Here is a 20,326-nt window from a genome sequence, read left to right on the forward strand (position 1 = left end):
AAAGAGGGGCGGGCGCGGGGAGGCCCCCAGCGGGCCCAGCCTCGCCCGGCAATAAGGGATGGAGCGGGAAGAGCCCCAGCGGGCACAGCCTCGCCCGGCAGTAAAGGACAGAGCCAAACACTCGAGACATTAAGCCATACAGCAAGCTTTAATATCCAAAAAATCCAGTCCATTACACACGGAGAACTGCGGGAAGTGCACACACAGATGTGAAACTTCCCACTCTTACTATCTTTGCAACCAATTTCAAAACATAACACATTAAAAAAAAATACAGGACGTTTTACATTTATCAAACTCCATATAAAGAAGTTTTACACTGAAGATTATGCAGCATTTTATTTTACACCTGTTACCATGTATAGTTTAATAGTGACCTAAAAGAAACAGTCTCAGCTGACGAACACCTTGAGCATTTCCCCCTGCATATAAAACTAAATAAAACAATGATCAAATTCTAGAATACACAATTATCCCTGTGCATTACAGTAAAAGTGGCGAATTCTAAGAACCCGTAAATAGGACTGCAGGTAAAACACTACTAACAGCTTGTTCACAACATTATTTTGCTTCCCACTCTTAATGTGACTGTTGCAATTTAGAAGCAGAATGCTCTGGAAAAAACCCAGCATTTTCTAGATCAGAAATAAATGCACATCACTGTATTACATCCCATGTAAAAACATCTTCAGAGAACATATAAAAATGGCACCTGCAACAACAGGGAGTGGCAAGGAAAAAACCACCAGAACCCAGGATATTGACACTCAACCATAAATAAAGAGTTCCATTGCTTATTTTTGAAAAACAGAACACATTTCAAGGTATAGAATGTGCAAGGGGCAGCAACTGGGTAATATTACCGATAGATACACTCACCACTCAGAACTGACATTCACCTAACCTCTGTCTTATTTCAAGAAGCCTGAAAATCAAGTAAATTACTAATCATATTCTAAGGGAAGAAAGGCAGACTGAAAGCAAAGAATCACAAATTCCCTCAAAAACTGAAGTAAATAGTACAATACAGAAAGTAAACCATGTGGCTTTTTAATTTTACCATGAAAGGATTTTTATTTTTAATTTATTTGCTGAATAGCAGTTTATAATTTTTAATCACATCTCCCTCAGAAGAAGGTAGAACTCTGACAGTTCATGCACTTTTAGAAACAAGAGAGTTCAAAGAATAGTTTAAGCCACAGTGCACTTAAAAACTTCTGTAGACCAGAAGCCTCTGTTCTCAATCATGACTCTGAGCAGAAAGGGGCACAATACTGAAACATATGCAGGCACGTGCTCTATTATGCAGTGTTGAAAATACTAAAAAAAAAGGTTTTTTCCCGCCTTGCAGATTTTCAGTTTAGAAATAAAGGCACAAATTTCTGGCCTTGACTGGAAAAATCCAAAAGCCAGTAACAGATCTATTAAAAAGATGTGATTAGGAGGTCACCATGAAAGACGGGATAAAAAAATAATCGGAAACAAGCTACTGACCAGTGTCCTTATAGCCAAATACGAAAAAAAAATTCAGCCATCATCATAATGGTTTTATATTTTAAATATATGTTTGAAAATGCATCAAAATGGAACTTCAAGGTAATCAATATTATGAAAAAACAAAATGCCTAACATGGCACCTCCTCTCAGACTAGTGACTGTTAATTAAGGTTTTTCTCAGGTACATAACTCCAAAGTGACATGCGATTCAGCCTCTCGTACAGTATCACGACTTGTAGATTAAATATTCACCTAAGCCACATCTGTTAGGGAAAAAAACTAATTAGTAGGAGAAATCACATGGGTAAAGTATCTGAAGTTACAAGGACATTGTCTACCATTTGGCCTGCATATCCTGGCTAAGGTGGAGGTGATTAGGTTGTAGCACATACTTACATGTAACTTCACTGCTCCAACAGGTATTTTTAAGTTGTACTACTTACATATGGCATGGATAACTCAGCTACGTTCAACAACTTTAAAACTTCTGGCTTAAGCAGTAAGAAGATGACTCAAAACCAGTGTATTTCAAGAAGGCAAAGCATCTGACACATTTCAGCTCCAACACTAAGATCAATCAAAACCGGTGTTTTCCAGAATGGAGGTTAACATACTGCTTCTCTGTGCCATTCTGCTTTTCCTTCACTCAGTATTCTGCTTTCACGTAGTATTTCAAATCACCTATAGGTTCTCTTTTTAAATTAAACTTCTAACAGTGGTACAGTCAAAGATTAGATCTTGTATAATAACCTATTTCACTTCAGTTCCACAGAAAATGCTCTAACAGTTCTGATGGCTATTTTATCTGTCAAGAATAATTTTACCACTTCCCAACCATTTCAGACTTCATAACTTAAGTATACATTTAAAAATACTTCTCTAAAAGTGACACAGCTAGTACAGTAAGCACCTCCATGCATTCCTAATATCAGAAAGTAGAAAAAAAGCACTATAAATCTATGAAAAATGAGGCAGCATTAGCAGAGAATTAGCCTAGTTATGGCAAACATTAAATTTTGTTCTCAAGAAAACACTTTTGCTTTTACATTTAATGCATTCCAAAGCCCAAAGACAGTGCATGTGAACATTTAATCTTTCACAAGTATATTATGAATATGCATGGCATAGTATATGTCTGAATAGCAATAGAGATATTAAGAAAATAGACACTATCTATATCCTCTTAGGAACAAGAAGGCACCACTGATTTGAGGTTGTGTCCATACATCACCAGATCATTTTATTCTCATTTCTAGCTTTCAAGCCAACATTATTTTCTCAATAACCTATTCAGACCACTACTGTTCTGGTTTTCTCACCACAAACAACACACATTCATAGTAGTATTTCATCATGGAGAGTTCATTCACAGTGTAAGTTGACAGTACAGATTCTTTCTCCACCTGAAAACAAAGCAGCAGTTTTCAAGACAGCTTCTCTACAGGAACTATACAAGAAAATGCTACACAGCATTACTAGACTATGAGGCCCATCTGTACACTTCTTAAAAAATTAGAAAAGCAGCCAATTTTTAAGATACAGAATACCCCTGGAAGTTATTAATATAGGCCATTATACTGAATGATATGGTGGTTTATTCAAAGCAGTTTGTCTGATTCATAACAATACTGCTTATTGCAAACTGCAGCATCTTCTTACCTCTATATGGAATCCATATTGCAGGATAACATTTTTTATATCCTCATAGCTTAATTCTATGGAAAGTTCATTTCCCAAGTTTTCAAAATGGTAAAGGAGAGGACCTAGAGTACAAAGACAACAGAAATGGCTATCAGAAAGACAAAATGTATCTTAAAAACCAAAGCACATACTGATAGTACAATAAACGCTTATATCCAGATTCACACATTTAAAAATATGGAAGGTTCCCTGCCCAGAGCAGAAGGGTTGAACTAGATCATCTTTAAGATCCCTTCCAAGGCAAACCATTCTATGATTCTATAAATACTGACAAAAGAACATATTTCTGTTACTTGAATAAGATTTTTATAATGAACTTCAGAATCAATGCAAAACGAAAACTGATAACTTTAGCTCTTATTCAACAATTTTTAACATTTTCCTACCAGATTTTGTTTTCTGTATCTCAAAATTTCTTCAGTCCAGCATCACTGCTGTCTCTATAGCTCAGAATACAGAAGTCTGCTCAGGAGCTCTGCCAGCACTCTGACTGGCTAGGACTGGGAGGGTGACCGACTGACCAGTGACCGACCAGTTTTTACTATGGAAAATGTTTAATGCCTGTGTCTTGTCTAACACTCCTTCACCATGGAAGACTCCAATAAAATCTCATTCCCAAAACTTCCACTTTGAAGCAGAGTACCAATTAGACATTGGGGAAAAAAAAAAGCGCAAGCATGTATTTACAAGTTTATTTTCTTAGACAAATGGCAAAAAGCCAACACAGAACACTACATCTGTCAAAAAACAAATGTTTGATGCCTGAATGCAAAACCTGCCACTAGCAAAATTTACTTGCCTATTTAAGAATCATATGGTATTGACTTGATTGTAACTAGCAGACATCTGAACATATTTTGAACACTTCTGAGGTAACTTCCAAGCCCTCTGTTTTTCTAGCTGTACAGTTTTCTGCACAGACACTATTACTCACACACACTTTTCAGGTATACTATCAAAAATCAGTCAGAAAGAGCAGTTGGTCATACTTGCCTACATTTATCCATATTCCTCCAGGCTTTAGTATTTTCCATATAGTATCAATATAATCAATAACATTATGTGCTGTATCTATGAAAAAGCAAGTTGCTACACAGTCCCAAGTATCTGCATAAAAAGAGCAAAGTATACAGAGATCAGTTTCAATGCTTTTAACCCTGTAGAAGTTCATCATTTAACCCTGGTTGTCTGCTGGCACCCTCAGCATTACCTTCAACTAACAACAGCTGAAGGCTTCTAATTCTGTTGGAAGTAAATAAAGTATTTTGGTTTATATTAAAAACTGTTAACTTTGGGTTCGTTTGACCTGTATTTATGTGTGTATATGTACACATACACATTCTAAAATACTACATATACTTCTTACATATCCACTTAATAAAACTGTTCATACATGATATAAAATTATAAATATTATATACTGTAAAATGTAAATGTTGTAACACATTTTATATAAATGAAGGCTCAAGTGCGCTATTACTCACCTGTCCTATGAATTTCATTATGACAACCGTTAAAAACACAACTGGAAAAATACCCAGTGATTTTAGGCCTCCCTAGACAGAATCTAGAATAATACAGGTCTGTACCCTAAAGTGTACTTTCACAAATCACTTAGCTTTAAAACATTTTACTCAGTATTTGAATATCTGCCCAGCTGTTTTTTTTACTAGTTAATTCAACAAGCAGGAACTTTCAAAGTCTGCTTTTTAAAGCAAGAGTCTCCCTGTTTTTCTCTAAACAGGTATTCTTGCAATAGCAAGTTTTAAGTTCTATAAATAAAAAAATTAAAAGTCTTGACTTATGCCAGTCTTGAATGTTTTTAATGTTAAAGATAGAATCTTCAGAAAATTAAGCAGCTGTAGGGAAGGCTCCTGCAACATCTGTTAGACAAGAAAGTGTCCACATTTTCTATAACTAGGAAGAAAAGAAAATCTGATTTGGAGTAAGAAATTGATCTGCATTTTACTGTACAGCTGGATAAACATTCTGAGTAAGAAAATCTTGCTACAGTTAGTTCTTAATACTTGTAGATACACTTCCATTCTCTTTATAATCTATCCCAAATACTCTGAAAGTATGTAAAGTTACATGGATAGCCTAGAATTTTGCATTTACTCACTGCACTCAGAATAAATTTCCTGAAAATCCCCTGCTGTCATAGAGAAGTTTGAACCTGAAGGAAGACTGTGAGGATCAACATCTGGGAAATAAATTGGTCGTATCTGATCAGCAGATCTTCTGTTATTGCTAAATTGATGAATCCAGGGATAAAGCTTACATGAGTTAATTTCAGAGCATCTGCAAAATATGAAAATCACCAAAATTGTTTCAACTAATTGCTTATCTGTAACCTAGATATGTAAGAGTCAAAGTTCCTGTAACATCTCCACATTTGCTAGAAGACTTAATCTAGCTCACCACACTTCAGACCACCCATCATAATGAACTAATCAAAAAACTAATTCTAATCTGACACAAAATCATTACCACAAAGTAACTGCCTTTTTTAGTTCTAGAATTTTCTTTTATGACTTCTTATAATTTTCTCCAACTTATTTCTCTGCTGAAAAGAAAATACATATGTTTATTTTGTAAGATTAATGAAATTTATGGTCTACTATATTCAATAAAGCTAAGATTTTCTGGATCATCTCCTTTCCTAGTAAAAAAAAACACGGAAAAAACTAGTAACATTAGTTCCATGATTTTTTTTGGAACTGTTTGCTCTCATTCTAGACTCTTCTGAACCACAATCATAGGAAGTTTTGAAGCACAGCAAAATAAAAGCATTTTTCAGATGCTAACTGAAGAGATGCTTTAAAAATTCAAAAAATAAATAAGCCCCATTTTGCAAAGCACAGTCGTTTCCATGTTGCAAAGCACAACAATAGTAATTTTAAGTTTGTAACATTTGGATCTTTGCAATCATGCTAAGTAAACATGTCTTTGTAAAACAGAATTTCTGGGTTGACATGAGTAACTAAATCAACTCTTATTTTAAAAATTGATAAACATAGCATTTAATAGGAAGCTTTTCCCACCATCCTGTAAAATTAGTTTGTAACTAAAAAATGAAAAAAACACTTTCTTCCAAAGACAACGAGAGGACATATCAGCCCCACAAAATACATATCATCAAGGATTTCAAGCAATCTATTGGGTTACAGAAAGTGCACTCTTTTGGCTGGTGGTTAGAATACATCTGTGATAAAGTCTCTGAAATAATACTTTTTACCTTCTCCATGTCGTATCTCTATTTCATTTCATCAGTTAAAAACTAAAACTTGTACTTGAGCAGCACTATACAGCATTCAACAACTTTCTTCATATATATAAGTAAATATCTATCAGACATATGCAGTTGGTTAAAAAAAAGTAAACCCAAAACCAAAGAACAAAAAAGCCCCCTAACCACTACAACAGCAATAAATGAAAAAGATTAGAAAGGAGTTCATGTTCACATAGACTTTGAAACAGTTCCAATGTAATAGAAAATAGCAATCCCTTTTCATATACAAGCTTGAAAACCTCCATTTCCAGTTTCAACAATTTTTACTTCAAAACCAAGTATTCCAGTCCTTGGCAATTCCACTCTTACAACAAAAGAGTGTAGTATACGTTCTGTTATAAAAATCTAACATAGTTAAGTGTGACACGCTTCCTTGTTTTCCACAGGGGCAGAATATTCACTGTTTAACATTCAGATGAAAAGACAGTTTTGGAAAAAATCAGTAGGTCAAATCTCACTTCTGACTACTGGTTTACAGTATATATATATATAACTTAACTGTTTTCATCCTCAGGTATTCATGGGCATGCAACAAACACAACTAGTAGTCTTCTCCAATTGTCAAGATTTATCTAAAATTATATTCTTTCCAGAAAGTAAAGAAGAAAAATACACCATGTAAGAACCTTATGCATACAAGGGAAAGCAGAATTTCCCATACTAGGACTGAAGCAGCCTTGGAGCCACTGAAGCTTAACTAGTCCTGGGCCACTTCATTCTCAAATTAGTTTCCTCAACAGAATAACAAACTCTAAATAATTTCAGGTATTTACAGTGACCACAGTTACACCATGACATACACTCTACATACCATACCATGCAACTTTATCCACTGTAACAAAAGTTCACAATTTCAGAGATATGAAAGGGTTTTTTTTAAATGTGTGAAAATCAGCAAATACCACTTTGCACACAGAAATATTAAGCCAGGCTCCATCTAGGAGCCTACAGTAGCAATGCTTGACATTACAAACAGTACTTTGTCTTCCTAAATATAAACCACCATAAGAGAAAGAAGGTAAAGCTGTAAGCTGTAAAACTGTAAGCACATGTGAGCAAAATGGTTTTAGTTAATAAAAGCAAGTATAAATTAAATTGAGACTATAGTTAAAAACCAGTTTACTAAATTCCTTTTTCTGACCACTCTTCTTTAGGTATTATCTTCAGCTTATATTGGTCATTGCTGTTTCTTCCAGTTTCAGAAAAGCAGATGTACACTTCAGGCGGCTAACTGTGAACAGCCACTTAAGACAAAACTGAAAGAATCCTCAAGTCCCTAAAACCTTCATAACAGACACATCCAGCCCACAATTACATCTGGCAGAAAGGAATGCTTGGACTTCAGCTAAATTGACTGCTGCTCAGAGTCATGCTAGCAGTATTTTCTTCCATGCTAACAAGTGAATATAAATGATAACTTGTCCAGCAAAGATGAGGACTACAGCAGTTGCGCAATACTCAAAAGCTCATACTGTTAGCAAGTTAAATACATATACACCTCTTTGCTAAATATCCTACATAAACAGGAGACACTACATGAGCATTAGATGCTGAAATTGCTACAGTTAGCAAAACATGAATCTTCAGGATAATTTCACATATAGGCCAAAGACGCTTTAATTAAAGAAGCATGTCATCAGAGGGTAGGGGTGAAGTTAACCAACTTCTGTGACCAGTGCTCCCAAAGATGGGAAATGAATGCTTTAATGCTGCTTTGAAGGTCCAAAGCATGGGCAGGAATGTAGCTTCCTTTTAGTAGCTGCAAAGCATCAGTCAGATCAATTGTAATACACAATTTCATCACCAAATGAGTCACTTGAGAATAATGCAGGAAAAAAAGAACAAATGAACCTCCAGTAAACATTTATTATTATCACACCAACTACTACTGCTATACGCAGATATGCAGCAGGTATTATTCAGTGTCTCCCCCTTCGTTTTTGAACAGCAAGCTGTACGAGATGTGAGATCATCAATCACAGTGTGCTGTGGACAATCAGTCTATAAACAGGTGTCCAAAACATTATGGTAATACAGAAAAAAAGCCAATAGTTTGGCTATTTCCAGCAAAGGTGTATCATTTCAGACTGATAAATGAACTGTCAAATTCTGCCTCTGTGAACTTGGCACTAACTCCCCCCAAAGAAAAACCACCCCCCATACCTCTTTCAATACTTGCTTGCCCATAGCCTTCCCACTCCCCTTCTTAAAAGAACAGTTGCATGTGCTGCCTTTTTTCCTCTCTAACAATGTCATTTTGAAACCTGTAACTTCCAATGCAAGTGGCAGAACACCAAAAACAGAAATGTCATTTTAAGTAAAACCTTTAACATGAAATTTACTACATTTAAACTTATTATCTGAGCGTAATTGCGGAACTATTAACTCTTTATTTTAGCCACTTGCTCACCACACTTCAGTGATTGTTTTTCTTGTCAAAACAGTGCCTAAAATTTTACTACTGAATGTAATACTTCTTTTTTAACAGCTATCCTCTGTTAAAAATCACCACCACTAAATGCCATGGACGTATTTACTAGCCCATATTCAGTAATTGTAAGATAGGTGTTCGTTTTACAGAAACAGATGTGAAATAAATCATAAATCCTAATTAAAATTATGCAGAAAATCTGTTGTACAACTTAAGAGATTTTAAATCTCCCAACTTGAAAGTCATGCTTCTGTAATTTTAATGACTCAGATACAGTACTTCCTTCCCCATTTATCCCTAAGACTTTCCTTAAAGCATTCTATAAAGTGAGCATGTGCGTCTTATACTACGACTCATAAATCTATTCTTGTGAGATCTACATTATTCAGACTTCACTGGTTTATCATTTTGCCTCTCTAGGTTTTATTCAGCAAGTAAAACATAAGCTATATACCTGTTGAGTACAAAGTTAGAAGAAAAGAGCATAAAGAGGCTCCATTCATTTCCTTGGCAAGCATAACCGAGCATAGCTATTTCCCACGCCAATCTACCTAGCCCAGCACCAGGTACCAGGATATTAACTTTGGAGAAATCCCTGCAACAGAACAAAAATAATAGTTAAGTCTTTATCTGATACCCCTTAACACAACTTAGAGGTCCAGCCAAACATTTTTCCCATCATATACTTAGATATTGTATTATGCTTCCTGTATGGCTTCACTTTTAAATGGCAATTGAGCCTGTTCTGATCAGATTGGTTAATTGTACAGTTAAAATAATTCACAGAAATTACTCAAAAGAACATATACAACCCTCATTCAGAATACAGAGCATTATTACTATACACAGTCTGTTTTCCTTAAAACTTCTACAGTTATCAAGCCAAAAATTTCTCAAGTGAATTAAAGAATATTGTCATATAGCATGTACTTTTCTTTGAGCCCCACTGATAATCAGAAAGCATTCTAGACATATTGTTACCTTGCAAGAAAAAAAAAAATAAACAAGTATTTTGACACAAGAAACAAAAATATAAAATCTCCATAATCTGATGAACAATTCAGAATGTAAAAACCTTAAAGTAGTGAATGTTTCAGCAACGATGGGTTCTTCATATGCTGCTCACTGGTTTTGCTGAAGTACTCTAAGTGACGTATTCCTAAATCAAAGTACATTGCAGCTCTCTAACCCTTTACCCATACCTAGCCATCAAGCTGAAGACAATCAGAAAACATCCAGCAGTGTATTTATTGAAATATTTAGAAAAATCTCTCCCAAGTGCAGCAGCTAACAAACAGAACTAAGAATCTCAAAATTCACTCCTCTTTGAGGTAGAAAATGCAATATAGACATAGTCTAACCATCAGACTTCCACCAGAATGCAAACCTTCACTCATAAAACAGAAAACACTCCCATGCCAAACTGAAAAGACCTTTAATCTAAAAAGAAGTAATTTTTCAGTTTCCAGTGATAAACAAGACTCCAAGAGTTAACAATTTCATACACCAAAAAAAAAAGTATGAACATTCATATACCACACTGTTTTGCACAGCACCTTCAGAGACAAAACATATATCTACCAATTTATATGCAACTACATGAAGGAGGCCACAATCAGATAAAAGACACCAAAACACAAAGCCTTTGACTACTTAAAAATTCAGAATGCCACAAAGGGTTCGAAAGAGCTAGGATGCTGCACAAGCATGAAGATGATTAAATCCTAAAAGCTGTACTTTTCTGAACACTATTACCCAAATCCAAAAGGAAGTATTATTCTTTTCCAAAGGCCACACAATCTAACAAAGCAATTTTAACAGTGCCTTTTGAGTTATGATTTGATCATCTAGTTAGTGAGGTCTCCAAAATGGAAAATCATTCCATTCATTTCCATTCCATTCATTTCCATTCCATTATACAGCCAAGCTCTTCTCCTGACTTAACAAGAAGCTGGAAATCAAGACTTCGTTATTACTGAAGAGCACTCCTGTGACGCAATGGTTCTCATTACCTCTCTTCTGCAGGGGAAACCAGAAGAAAGCTAGCCACAAAGTCCTACTGAAAAAAAAAAAAATTAATTCAGGAGAAAACTACATGGTCAATACGGAGTTTTTGAAAACAGGGTACCAGAAAAAGGAAGAAGAAAATTGCTTTCTGGTAGAAGCTAGAAAAGCTTCTATGTTGCAGCTTCTCCTATTCATAATGGTACACTGTTATTCCAAACATATTTTCTAACCTAATCTATTTCTCCACTTCCTTACAATTTCACTTTATTTATGAAATATTTAGACTAGCTCTACACAGATTTTAGCACCCCCATGTGGACAATTCTATAATAAATGGGCTGATAAGCCATGAACTGCTTTCAAGATTACAATACATTGATTAGTAGAAAAGTCTTTTCTTAAAGCAACCTAGTAACCAATAGATATGCAGGTATAGTCACATTTTGAAATCTGCACCTTTATGCACCCTGAAACAAGATAAAACCTCTAACAGTCAAGTGAATTGATATTAAATCGCCTGTAGTTGTCTTCTATTTTTTCATTCACAATATGAAGTTTCTGTATTTCTAAACTAATTTTCCCAATTCTCTCTTACAGTTCTCTATTTTCTTTTCCTAGTACAGACTTAACTACACTTTCAATTGCACCTTTATTAAGGGATTAAAGCCTGGAAATTTGTTAGCAATTTAATTTCTATCTACACTCTTCGTACCAGTTGCTGGAGAATGCTCCTGGCCACAAACTTCATTTCAGCAACAGAGCACAACTAATACAGCACAATACAATCAAACCACAGTCCATAGACACTAACCTTCCAAAATGGCCCAAGAGCCTCTTTTTGAATTTACAGTCAGAGAAATTAGGTATGTGGCAAACTTACTGCATAACAAGTAGTGACTGCTTATAGCATCCCATTATAAGAAAAAAAATGGTCAAACACATTTTTCAAGACTTAAAAAGAATTGTTTGTGGCAAACTGTTAATGAATTACGTTGAGTAATTATAATAGCTAAAAATCTTTAATTGCACATAAACTGGTTTTTTTAAGGGCTATAGTCCTTTAAGAGGATAGAAAAACATGCTTTTCTCTGGTGGATATGTGATTGCAGCACTTAGAAAGTCAACTAAAAAAAATTAACTGTGGTAACATAACAACAGAAAACAAGTCTTGCACCAGCCAGCAACAGGAGGATTTCTATGACTCACATCCAGCAGTCGTTAGGAACATAAATGGGTACCCAACAAGAACCCACTAAATACTTGTGGGCCAAGAGGGAAGTAACAGCTATTAACCTGACAGCTGTGGGGAAAGGTGCTGGCCAAGGAGCAGAGAAGAGGCCTGCACAGTACTATTCAGCTCAACTACTGGAACTGCACAAGTCTTTTAAAAATGACAGTGGAGAAATATCAGAAACAATTAAAATCTGTCATGCCCTTTCCACACTGCATTTTTCAGTGTGATATATTTTCAGCTTTTAGAAGACTATTGATATTAATGAAGATTTTAACTTTTCAAAGGTACCCTTTCTAAAACCAGAAAATTAAACATGATAAAAACGGAGGCTTATTTCCTGTCTATTGTATTGTAATAAAAAGCAATTATGCTGAAGGGGTAGACATGCTCACCAAAAGAAAAATGAGCATATCTTATCAAACACAAACCTCATTTTTGTAAGCTAAACACTGCATTTCAATTTATCAAATTAAGTAATAAATACACACGTCACACCTTGATGGCCTTCTGATCAGTGGAAATATCACCATAGGAACACATTGTGGGACTCCTTTCCTAGTGTTTATAATCTTTGTAACCAGATGCAATTCTTAGCATACTATCTTCTGTTAGTTTACTTTAATCACATTGTCAGAGATTTTTTTTTTAAAGACAAATGCTAAACAGCACAATCATTTGAAGAGCAATTCTTCTCCAGACTTGGCAGCTGAGTTTTAGATATTTTCATTTAAAGACCCTTAAAGCACGAAGTGATGCAGTAACACTGATAATATATTTGCCCTTAAATCCAATGTTTAAAGGAAAGTTTAGGCAAAGTAAAAAGACCTGCAAGGATAGATGTATTTCATATAAAGTCAAATAAAATTCAAATAAAGCAGAAATTTCAACTCTACTATAACTGTGACTGAACACACTCAAGAAGTATAGTCAAGCTTGGGCTCAGGACTAATAAGCTGTTTTTCAGATTAAAAGGAAACTAAACTCTGGTGATTTCTTTCGGGGTGTTCTGTCAGCATCTTGGAAAATACATCTGATTGCTGGACAGAATGACACAGATGAATTTTAAGTTATAGTTCATTCCAGAGGCCTAGTTTGTGAGAAAACCGGAAAAAATGCCTAAGGTATACCAGTTTTGGCCATGGAACAATAATTAACAAAAAGGTTAATTATTTCATAATTTCATTTGAACATGAAGCTGATGATCTTTACTTCCTTTCATCTAAGCAGGAAACCAAGATGAGAGAAAAAAAGGGAAATCTGAAAAAAATTTATGAGTATGCTCGTTTATATTTTCAACTTAAATATCTCCCTATAAAAATGCTTCAGTAAAAACATTTCATTAAATAAAAATGTATCTGTTTTACTCTTTTCTCCTACAGCAAGTACGTTCATTCTAATCCAAGAAATCCAAGATATTTAAATATTACAGACCTCCTGTGAGCTGAAACACAAATTCCAACATGAGAAATTCAAGAAATCTATCAGTTCTTCATGAGGACCTGATCTCATGAGATTTACTTAAAACTGCTTTGTTGATCCTACTAACAGATTCTGTGCTAAGGTGCTAAGCAGAAAGAATAAGAGGCAGGAACAGCTTTCGCCATTTAATTTATTTTTACATGATAGCCTTATCAGAAGACTAGACTGAAACACATTATAACAGTAGCACCTACTAAACAACTATTCTGATTTACAGCTCCTTTCAACCATTGCTTGTACTTCTTCTACCTCCCAAAGAGCAACCATACACAACACTTCATTGCTTTTTCTGTTTACATGCCAACAGAACTCACACGTGTCAATCTTGCAAGTGCAACACTACAAGGTGCGCATGCATGGAGTGAAACATACTTGGGTAGGTTCAAAAATTTAAACTCCTTTTTCACATTATTCCAATGCATGGAATCAATAATGTTAACAAATTATGTTAACTAGAAACTGAATGTACCATTCCACTGAGTATTACATATTTGATGAGTACTGCAATTTCTTTTACAAAGTGAAAGGCGACTGGCAGTGACAGTTTTGAATTTATAATATTATCATTTTCAACACAAAATACATTTAGAAAAAGTAACTCTCATGATCCAGTGCAGTTTTTCTCTAGCACTTTCATTTCATCCTTTCAGGAGACTTTAGTGCTCTGTGCTACAAAAGGAAATTCTAAAGCAATGCAAAGCTGCACTCTGAGGTTCACCTACAGGCTGTGTTCTTTCACACACTGGAGTCCACGGTCAGTCCTCTCCCACTATGAACAATAGAGTAAGCCCACTGTGGTCAGTTGAGGACCTGTCAATCCCTTCAAACTGGAAAAACTGCTCCACTCCAAAATCACTAAGTCATAGAATATGCCAAGCTACAAGAGACCTACCAGGGTAAGACAGTCCAACTCCTGGTCCTATGCTGGACACTCCAAGAGTCACATCGTGTACCTAAAAATATTGTCCAAACACTTCCAGAAGTCAAGACAGGCTTGCTGCTGTGACCACCTCCCTGAGGAGTCTGTTCAGTGCTCATCCGTGTTCAGGGTGAAGAACCTTTTCCCGATACCCAACCTGAACTCCCCTGACTCAGCTTCATGCCACCCCCTTGGGTCCTGACACTGGAGAGTGAAGAGTTTGTATAAAATTTGCCTAAAGGCCAGACTGACCTGCCAGGGAAGTTACTTCTTGCACAAGGGTGAAGTGGCACTGCCAGTTAAGCTTGACAGTACGTGACTCTTTCTTACATCAAAAAGCTAAGTACACCTCATCAGGAGAGCCTTCAGTCACCAGGAAAAATGAGTGAGCTGACATAGCAGCTAACAATACGTGAACAGAGAAGAGGTTTTACCTAAGTGCTAATGAATAATAAACTTTTAAATATGTATTTAAGCAATACACATTTTAGAAATTAAAAAAAATAGTTTGACAAACTCGAACTTGTAGTAGAGATGTTTCATCCACACAGTGATATACTGAGATTTCAGCAGAGACAAAATAAAACTCAAATGGTACTTCAGAGCTACCACAATAGGGACACATGCTTTGACACATTAGTTTTGTTTGAAAACGAGAATTCCCTGCAAAGAAGCACAAAGCTGTCAACTTCAGATTCACCCCATCTGTTACCACATGTTGCTTCCTATTATCAACTGGAGTTTTTGAAATAGAGTTCATTGAAAAAATGTAAAAGTTAAGATTTTCCAGCCTCAGTCATGGATCTCTTAAGATTTGACATAAGCTACCTCTCCCATAACCAAAATTAGAGTTAGCATCCAAGAAAAAAGTTTGAATTGCTACTTTGGAGATTAGAATGATTACTTGCAAAACTAACCATGAATTTTCCTACAGATCTATGTGTCAGAGATATAGCTGCAGTATTTAATTCATTTTTTATCTTATGTAGGCACTATTAACACTAGAAAAATTGCAGTAAGTTCAGTTTCAGATAAAACATTTTTAAAGGTGTATGTATCTTTAAACAAGTCAGTTCAAGGCAAAATAGAAACCGTATACACTCTGTGTTCTGCCACCACAGAAGATGGCTAGTGGAAGAAACTTAAAAAACTTTTCCAAGTTGTACAAGTGCATTATTAACGATTGCTGAGAGAGAAAAAACACCACAACAATACCCTGCTACATCAAACCTACGTAATGGCCTGTTACAGTTACGAATAGAAAGTTCTCAAATTTTCCCACTGTAAGACCACTAAGTTTAAACTAAAATGCACTTTAAGATGACTGGGTTGATTAATTGACAGAACCAATAAACATGGAATTCTTATAACACTATAACCTTCTGAGACTTTACCAGTATGCTTCTATCTAAATTACCTAAGACCCTTGCATCAATGACTATTTTGGAGCTGTTAGCAAGCCAATACTTATAAAATTACCCTCACATGTGCAACTAAGTTTTAAGACTTGTCTTAGAACAGCTGTCTGAAACCAAGGTTAGAATTTACTATTTTTAGAGTAAATTCTTAGTGCAACTAAGTACAACTGCACTAGAAGTCCTCTTCCTTCCTTCCATCATGAAGGGCCAAAGTCTTACTTCCTGCTGTCACAGAGTCCCTCCTTTCATCTGCAGCAGACACACTCTGAGAATCTGCTAACCTGCAAACTTTACCTCACTGAGCACAACTTGAGTTAATTTCCTGAAAGGTTTACATGTATTGTTACACCCAGCTGCAGAACAACAACACAAAAATTATTGCTGGTTTACCTGGTATTACTTTGTGAAGCTTACAATTATACTCTTTTCCAACATCTTGTATTAAAAATAAAAACTTTCTTGATTTAAAAATAAATTCCACTGTGTTCATAAAAATTTCTCTATTTTTGAAACCAAGCTTTTCATTACTCCATAAAAACTTTGTTAGATTTGTGCAACAGTGTATGTCCACATAAATATAGGTTTTAAGACACTATTACCATCTTTCTTTTGGAAAGTTCTTTACAATTTCACTAATAATTGGCTGGTAGCAGGAATCTCTCTCAGATTTTCCCTCTTCGCTCCAGTCTCTCACAAATTGTTTCAATGTGGACTTTAATTTATCCATGTCAAATGTTGAAGCTGGTGTAATCTTCCCACTTCCCTGAATAAAATGGAGAGAAAAAAAAAAGTTAGTGGAAAACATACCAAGTATCTTGAGTCTTGGGGGGGGAAAAAAGCAAATCATGAAGAGAAAAAAAGCCATGCTGCAAGAGCTGCTGGCAGTATCAGCTGACAAAGCACCTCCCTTTCACTCCTGGGACCAGGACTTAAATCCACCTTAATATCCTAAACAAACTGAGTTTGCTGGTCTCTGTTTGGCATTCAGGAGTCCAGTTTCTGTATCAGAAAAACAACACATAGCAAAGCACAACTGGTAGTCCTTATTCAGGAAAAGATCAGGTAGTGCAGAGGCTGAACAGCCTACCCTGAAAAAAGGATCCCTTTAGATACTGATAAGACAAAACTGAGAAGCTCACATGAGAGCTGCCCATTACTGTATCTTGCCTGTATCCACAGACTTCAGTTTCCATCTCGTCAGTCCTTTCACTCTTATCGTCATTTTTTTGATAGAAAGTAGGCCAAGTAGTAAAAAAAAGTATTTACAACATTAAATAACAACATTAAAAATACCTGGCCTGTCTAGAATTATAACCGATCTACAATGTTGTAATATGTAAGAACCTACAGTAAGACAAAAAACATCATTTATATTCTATATAGTTAACAAAAAAACAATTTTAAAATGTAACCAGGGTAAAGCTAGAACTCTGGAGCAAAAAATGCCTTTTTACAGTAATTTGCCAGATTCACAGTTAGTTTTCATAACTGTAACTAACAGAACTAACAACAAACAGCTTCATTAAGCATCAGCTAGGCAAAATGTGAATGACAAGAGTGAGAAAAGTGTGAGCAAACACGAAATGATAAAATAAGAAAGGCAAAAGGAAAGAAAGTTGGAGGTCTACAGTGTGAAAAACAAATGCAGAAAATCCCAAAGCATAAAGAATTTCATTTTGGAGCAAGAAAAAACTCCATTTTAACATACATCTTCCCCATATTCTTTATTTTCAAACATATGAACACAGTCATTCACAATGGTTTGTAGTATTTCTTGATTATGATCAATGCACTTCCGAATCTTGTCAAGGTGAGGAAGAAATTGAGGAAGAAGACTCTGTTGGTTAGCTGGGAGAGACTTAAACTGCCTCTCTGTCCTGTTCACTCGTTCATGCATATTCGTTCTAAAAAGCAAAAGTTTTAAATATTTAGAAGCAATATACACATACGTAAATAATTCACTCTAAGACATTACAATTAAAATCATTCATTTTGTTATACACAGAAAGTGACCAGACTCCATAGCTCCTTACCAGAGAACAAGTTTTCTAGAATTTTTAAAGCAAAAATTTTTTAAGCTCTAGTTCTACTTTACCACTCTTTTTAACACATTCCAGTTTAAGAGAACTCTTCTTTCCTTCTTACAGTTTCATCATCAACCACTCATTTCCAGAGCAGGTGATCACTACCTTAATACACGGATCTATAAAATTTAACAACCAATCATCTCCCAAGTCTGTTTCACAAATCCAATTTAAATTCAATTAATAGCTGGATGCAGCGGTAAGCTTCGATTGCAGAAATAACAAGATGTGGAGTGGAAATTGGAATCCTCAAAACCCACTGCTTTTGGAAGAACTGTAAAAGTCACAGCTGGACCATACCAGAGTTCTGGCAGCCACACTAAGATACTAAGCTACCTTCTTTTAACAGCATATCCCTCATAAGTACTGTGAACATGATAATGTAACCAACGCAAACTAAAATATATTTTCCAATTCTCCAGGATAGAAGCTTCATGAAAATGGTGACTCTTCCAAGATTTTGCTAGATTTGATTTCTGTCTAAACTGACAGAAGAATAGTTGCTAAGCACAGTCATGACGACTCTAGAAAGAAAATTCAGTAAGAGATACTGACCCTTTTGACCACCAAATTATTTCAGCTGGTCAAGTCATACTGCAGTTTCCCAAAGCCTTGTGTTAGCGCACAGCAGCACAAAGCTGAAAAAACTAGCCATTATGAAAGACAGCTGCAATTACTGGCATTTTAGTTACAACCTCAGTCTGGAAATTTGACCAGGTAATATCTCATTCATATGTTACTGAGAACAGCTCGTTCACTGCAATAGTGTGGTGGTGCATCCTCCCCCCGCCCCACCCACTCCTTTCCAGGCTGCAGTGTGATCTGAGAAATGCTTGTTAGGCCTTGTCCTTGAAAACACCACCTGGACTCAGCTCTTTCTGAGCTTATCAAAAAACACTGTCTGCTCTCAGAACTCCTACCAAGCTTCTGTTTTTCTCGTGACCAGCCTTGGAAAGTATTTCTCCAGCCTGAATGGCATAACATTCCTATTCTTGCAATTTCAAAGAAAGGGCTGACCCAAACTGTGGCCAGGATGAAACACTGCTATGACTAAAGCTCACTCTATGAACAGCAGTCCAAGATGGGGCCCTTTGAGCTCTCCTGGACCACAGAGGGCCTGTGACCAGCAATCTTCTCCCTCTGAGGGGGATGCCTCTCAGAGCAAGCAAACCCTCAGGTTTGCTATACCTGGAGGATCGCCGAACTACAACATGCCCTGGGCTGATACCCTCATGCCTGTTGGGAGACACAAAAGCATCCAAAGTGCATATTTTCACTGACCTCTGAGGGGAATTTTTCCACAGGCACCTTATCCTCCACTGACTATTTCTTGTCTGCATGCATACCCTTTTGCGCATATGCTATAGCAAATCTGGAAGTTAGGTTAAGTTATAATTATAATTTAGGCTAAATGCTGTTAAGCATTATTTCTCTGTTAGATTGTTACAGTTAAGACATAAATTAAAGTATAAGTTAAGTGAAAGTACTGTTAAGTTTAACTGGTGTTAAGCTTTACGCCACATTCCTTTTCATCCTGGTTTACACTGTCTTTACACACAGACACACACACACAGACACATACCTAAGTAGTTTCAATTCATTCTGCTTTCATTGCCTGGTTTTTGTTTGGTTTTGTTGTCGCTTGCTTTCCCCTTGTTGTGCCTTAGTTGCCCTTTGTAAGTAGAGTGAACCTTGCCAAGGAATCTGTTGTGCTTTCTAGTTTAGTATTAAATCTGGCTTTTGCTCATACCCTTGCTGGTGATTTTTTGAGCGATCTCAAGCAAACTTCGGGGCAAAGAACTACAGTAGTTTAAACTTACATTCAAGGACAAGAAACAGAAAAGAAACAAGAGAAAAAATAAACTGATGCTCTACATAAAGCACATGAACTTAGCTCTTAGCATCAACTTAGCGCAACAACATCTTCCTCAAAATTTTATCAGGAAAAAAAAAACCCTTCTATGCTAAACTGCAACCATCTAGCAGAATGAATAATTCACTGTAATCAGAAAAATTACAAATAATAAAGTTATCTCTGTTTATCTCTAGAAGACAAGAACAAGATCTGAACTCATCTGAAAGTGTGTTACTACCTTATTCATGTATGTTTCCAAGTTAACTGGAAATATATGTATGAGTAAACAAAAACTCCAATTATTAAGTACCAAGATATGTCATTTCACCTAAATTTTGAGTTATTTCTTTGAGACAGAGCTAATTGCACTGAATTTCTGTACTGGAAATTTGAGTCACATTTTTTTCTT

General features: G+C 35.8%; 1 protein-coding gene across 2 annotated transcripts; it reads right to left on the reverse strand.

Moving 5' to 3' along the window:
• Positions 1-129: 129 nt before the first annotated feature.
• Positions 130-19,314, reverse strand: CARNMT1 (carnosine N-methyltransferase 1). Of its 2 annotated transcripts, none has more exons than XM_017735415.1 (7): positions 17,687-19,314; positions 16,578-16,741; positions 9,376-9,516; positions 5,375-5,499; positions 4,192-4,305; positions 3,157-3,260; positions 130-2,900 (listed from the first exon to the last, which is right to left on the reverse strand). In XM_017735415.1, exons 1-7 carry the CDS (start codon positions 17,873-17,875, stop codon positions 2,796-2,798), a joined length of 942 nt encoding a protein of 313 aa, XP_017590904.1. In that variant the 5' UTR covers positions 17,876-19,314; the 3' UTR covers positions 130-2,795. The 2 variants fall into 2 exon arrangements, with proteins under 2 accessions (XP_017590904.1, XP_008632795.1); XM_008634573.2 differs by having other exon boundaries at positions 5,321-5,499; positions 17,687-19,311.
• Between the last annotated feature and the right edge of the window lie 1,012 nt (positions 19,315-20,326).

The sequence above is a fragment of the Corvus brachyrhynchos genome, unplaced genomic scaffold, assembly GCF_000691975.1.
Source record: "Corvus brachyrhynchos isolate BGI_N302 unplaced genomic scaffold, ASM69197v1 scaffold22, whole genome shotgun sequence".
NCBI lineage: Eukaryota > Metazoa > Chordata > Aves > Passeriformes > Corvidae > Corvus > Corvus brachyrhynchos.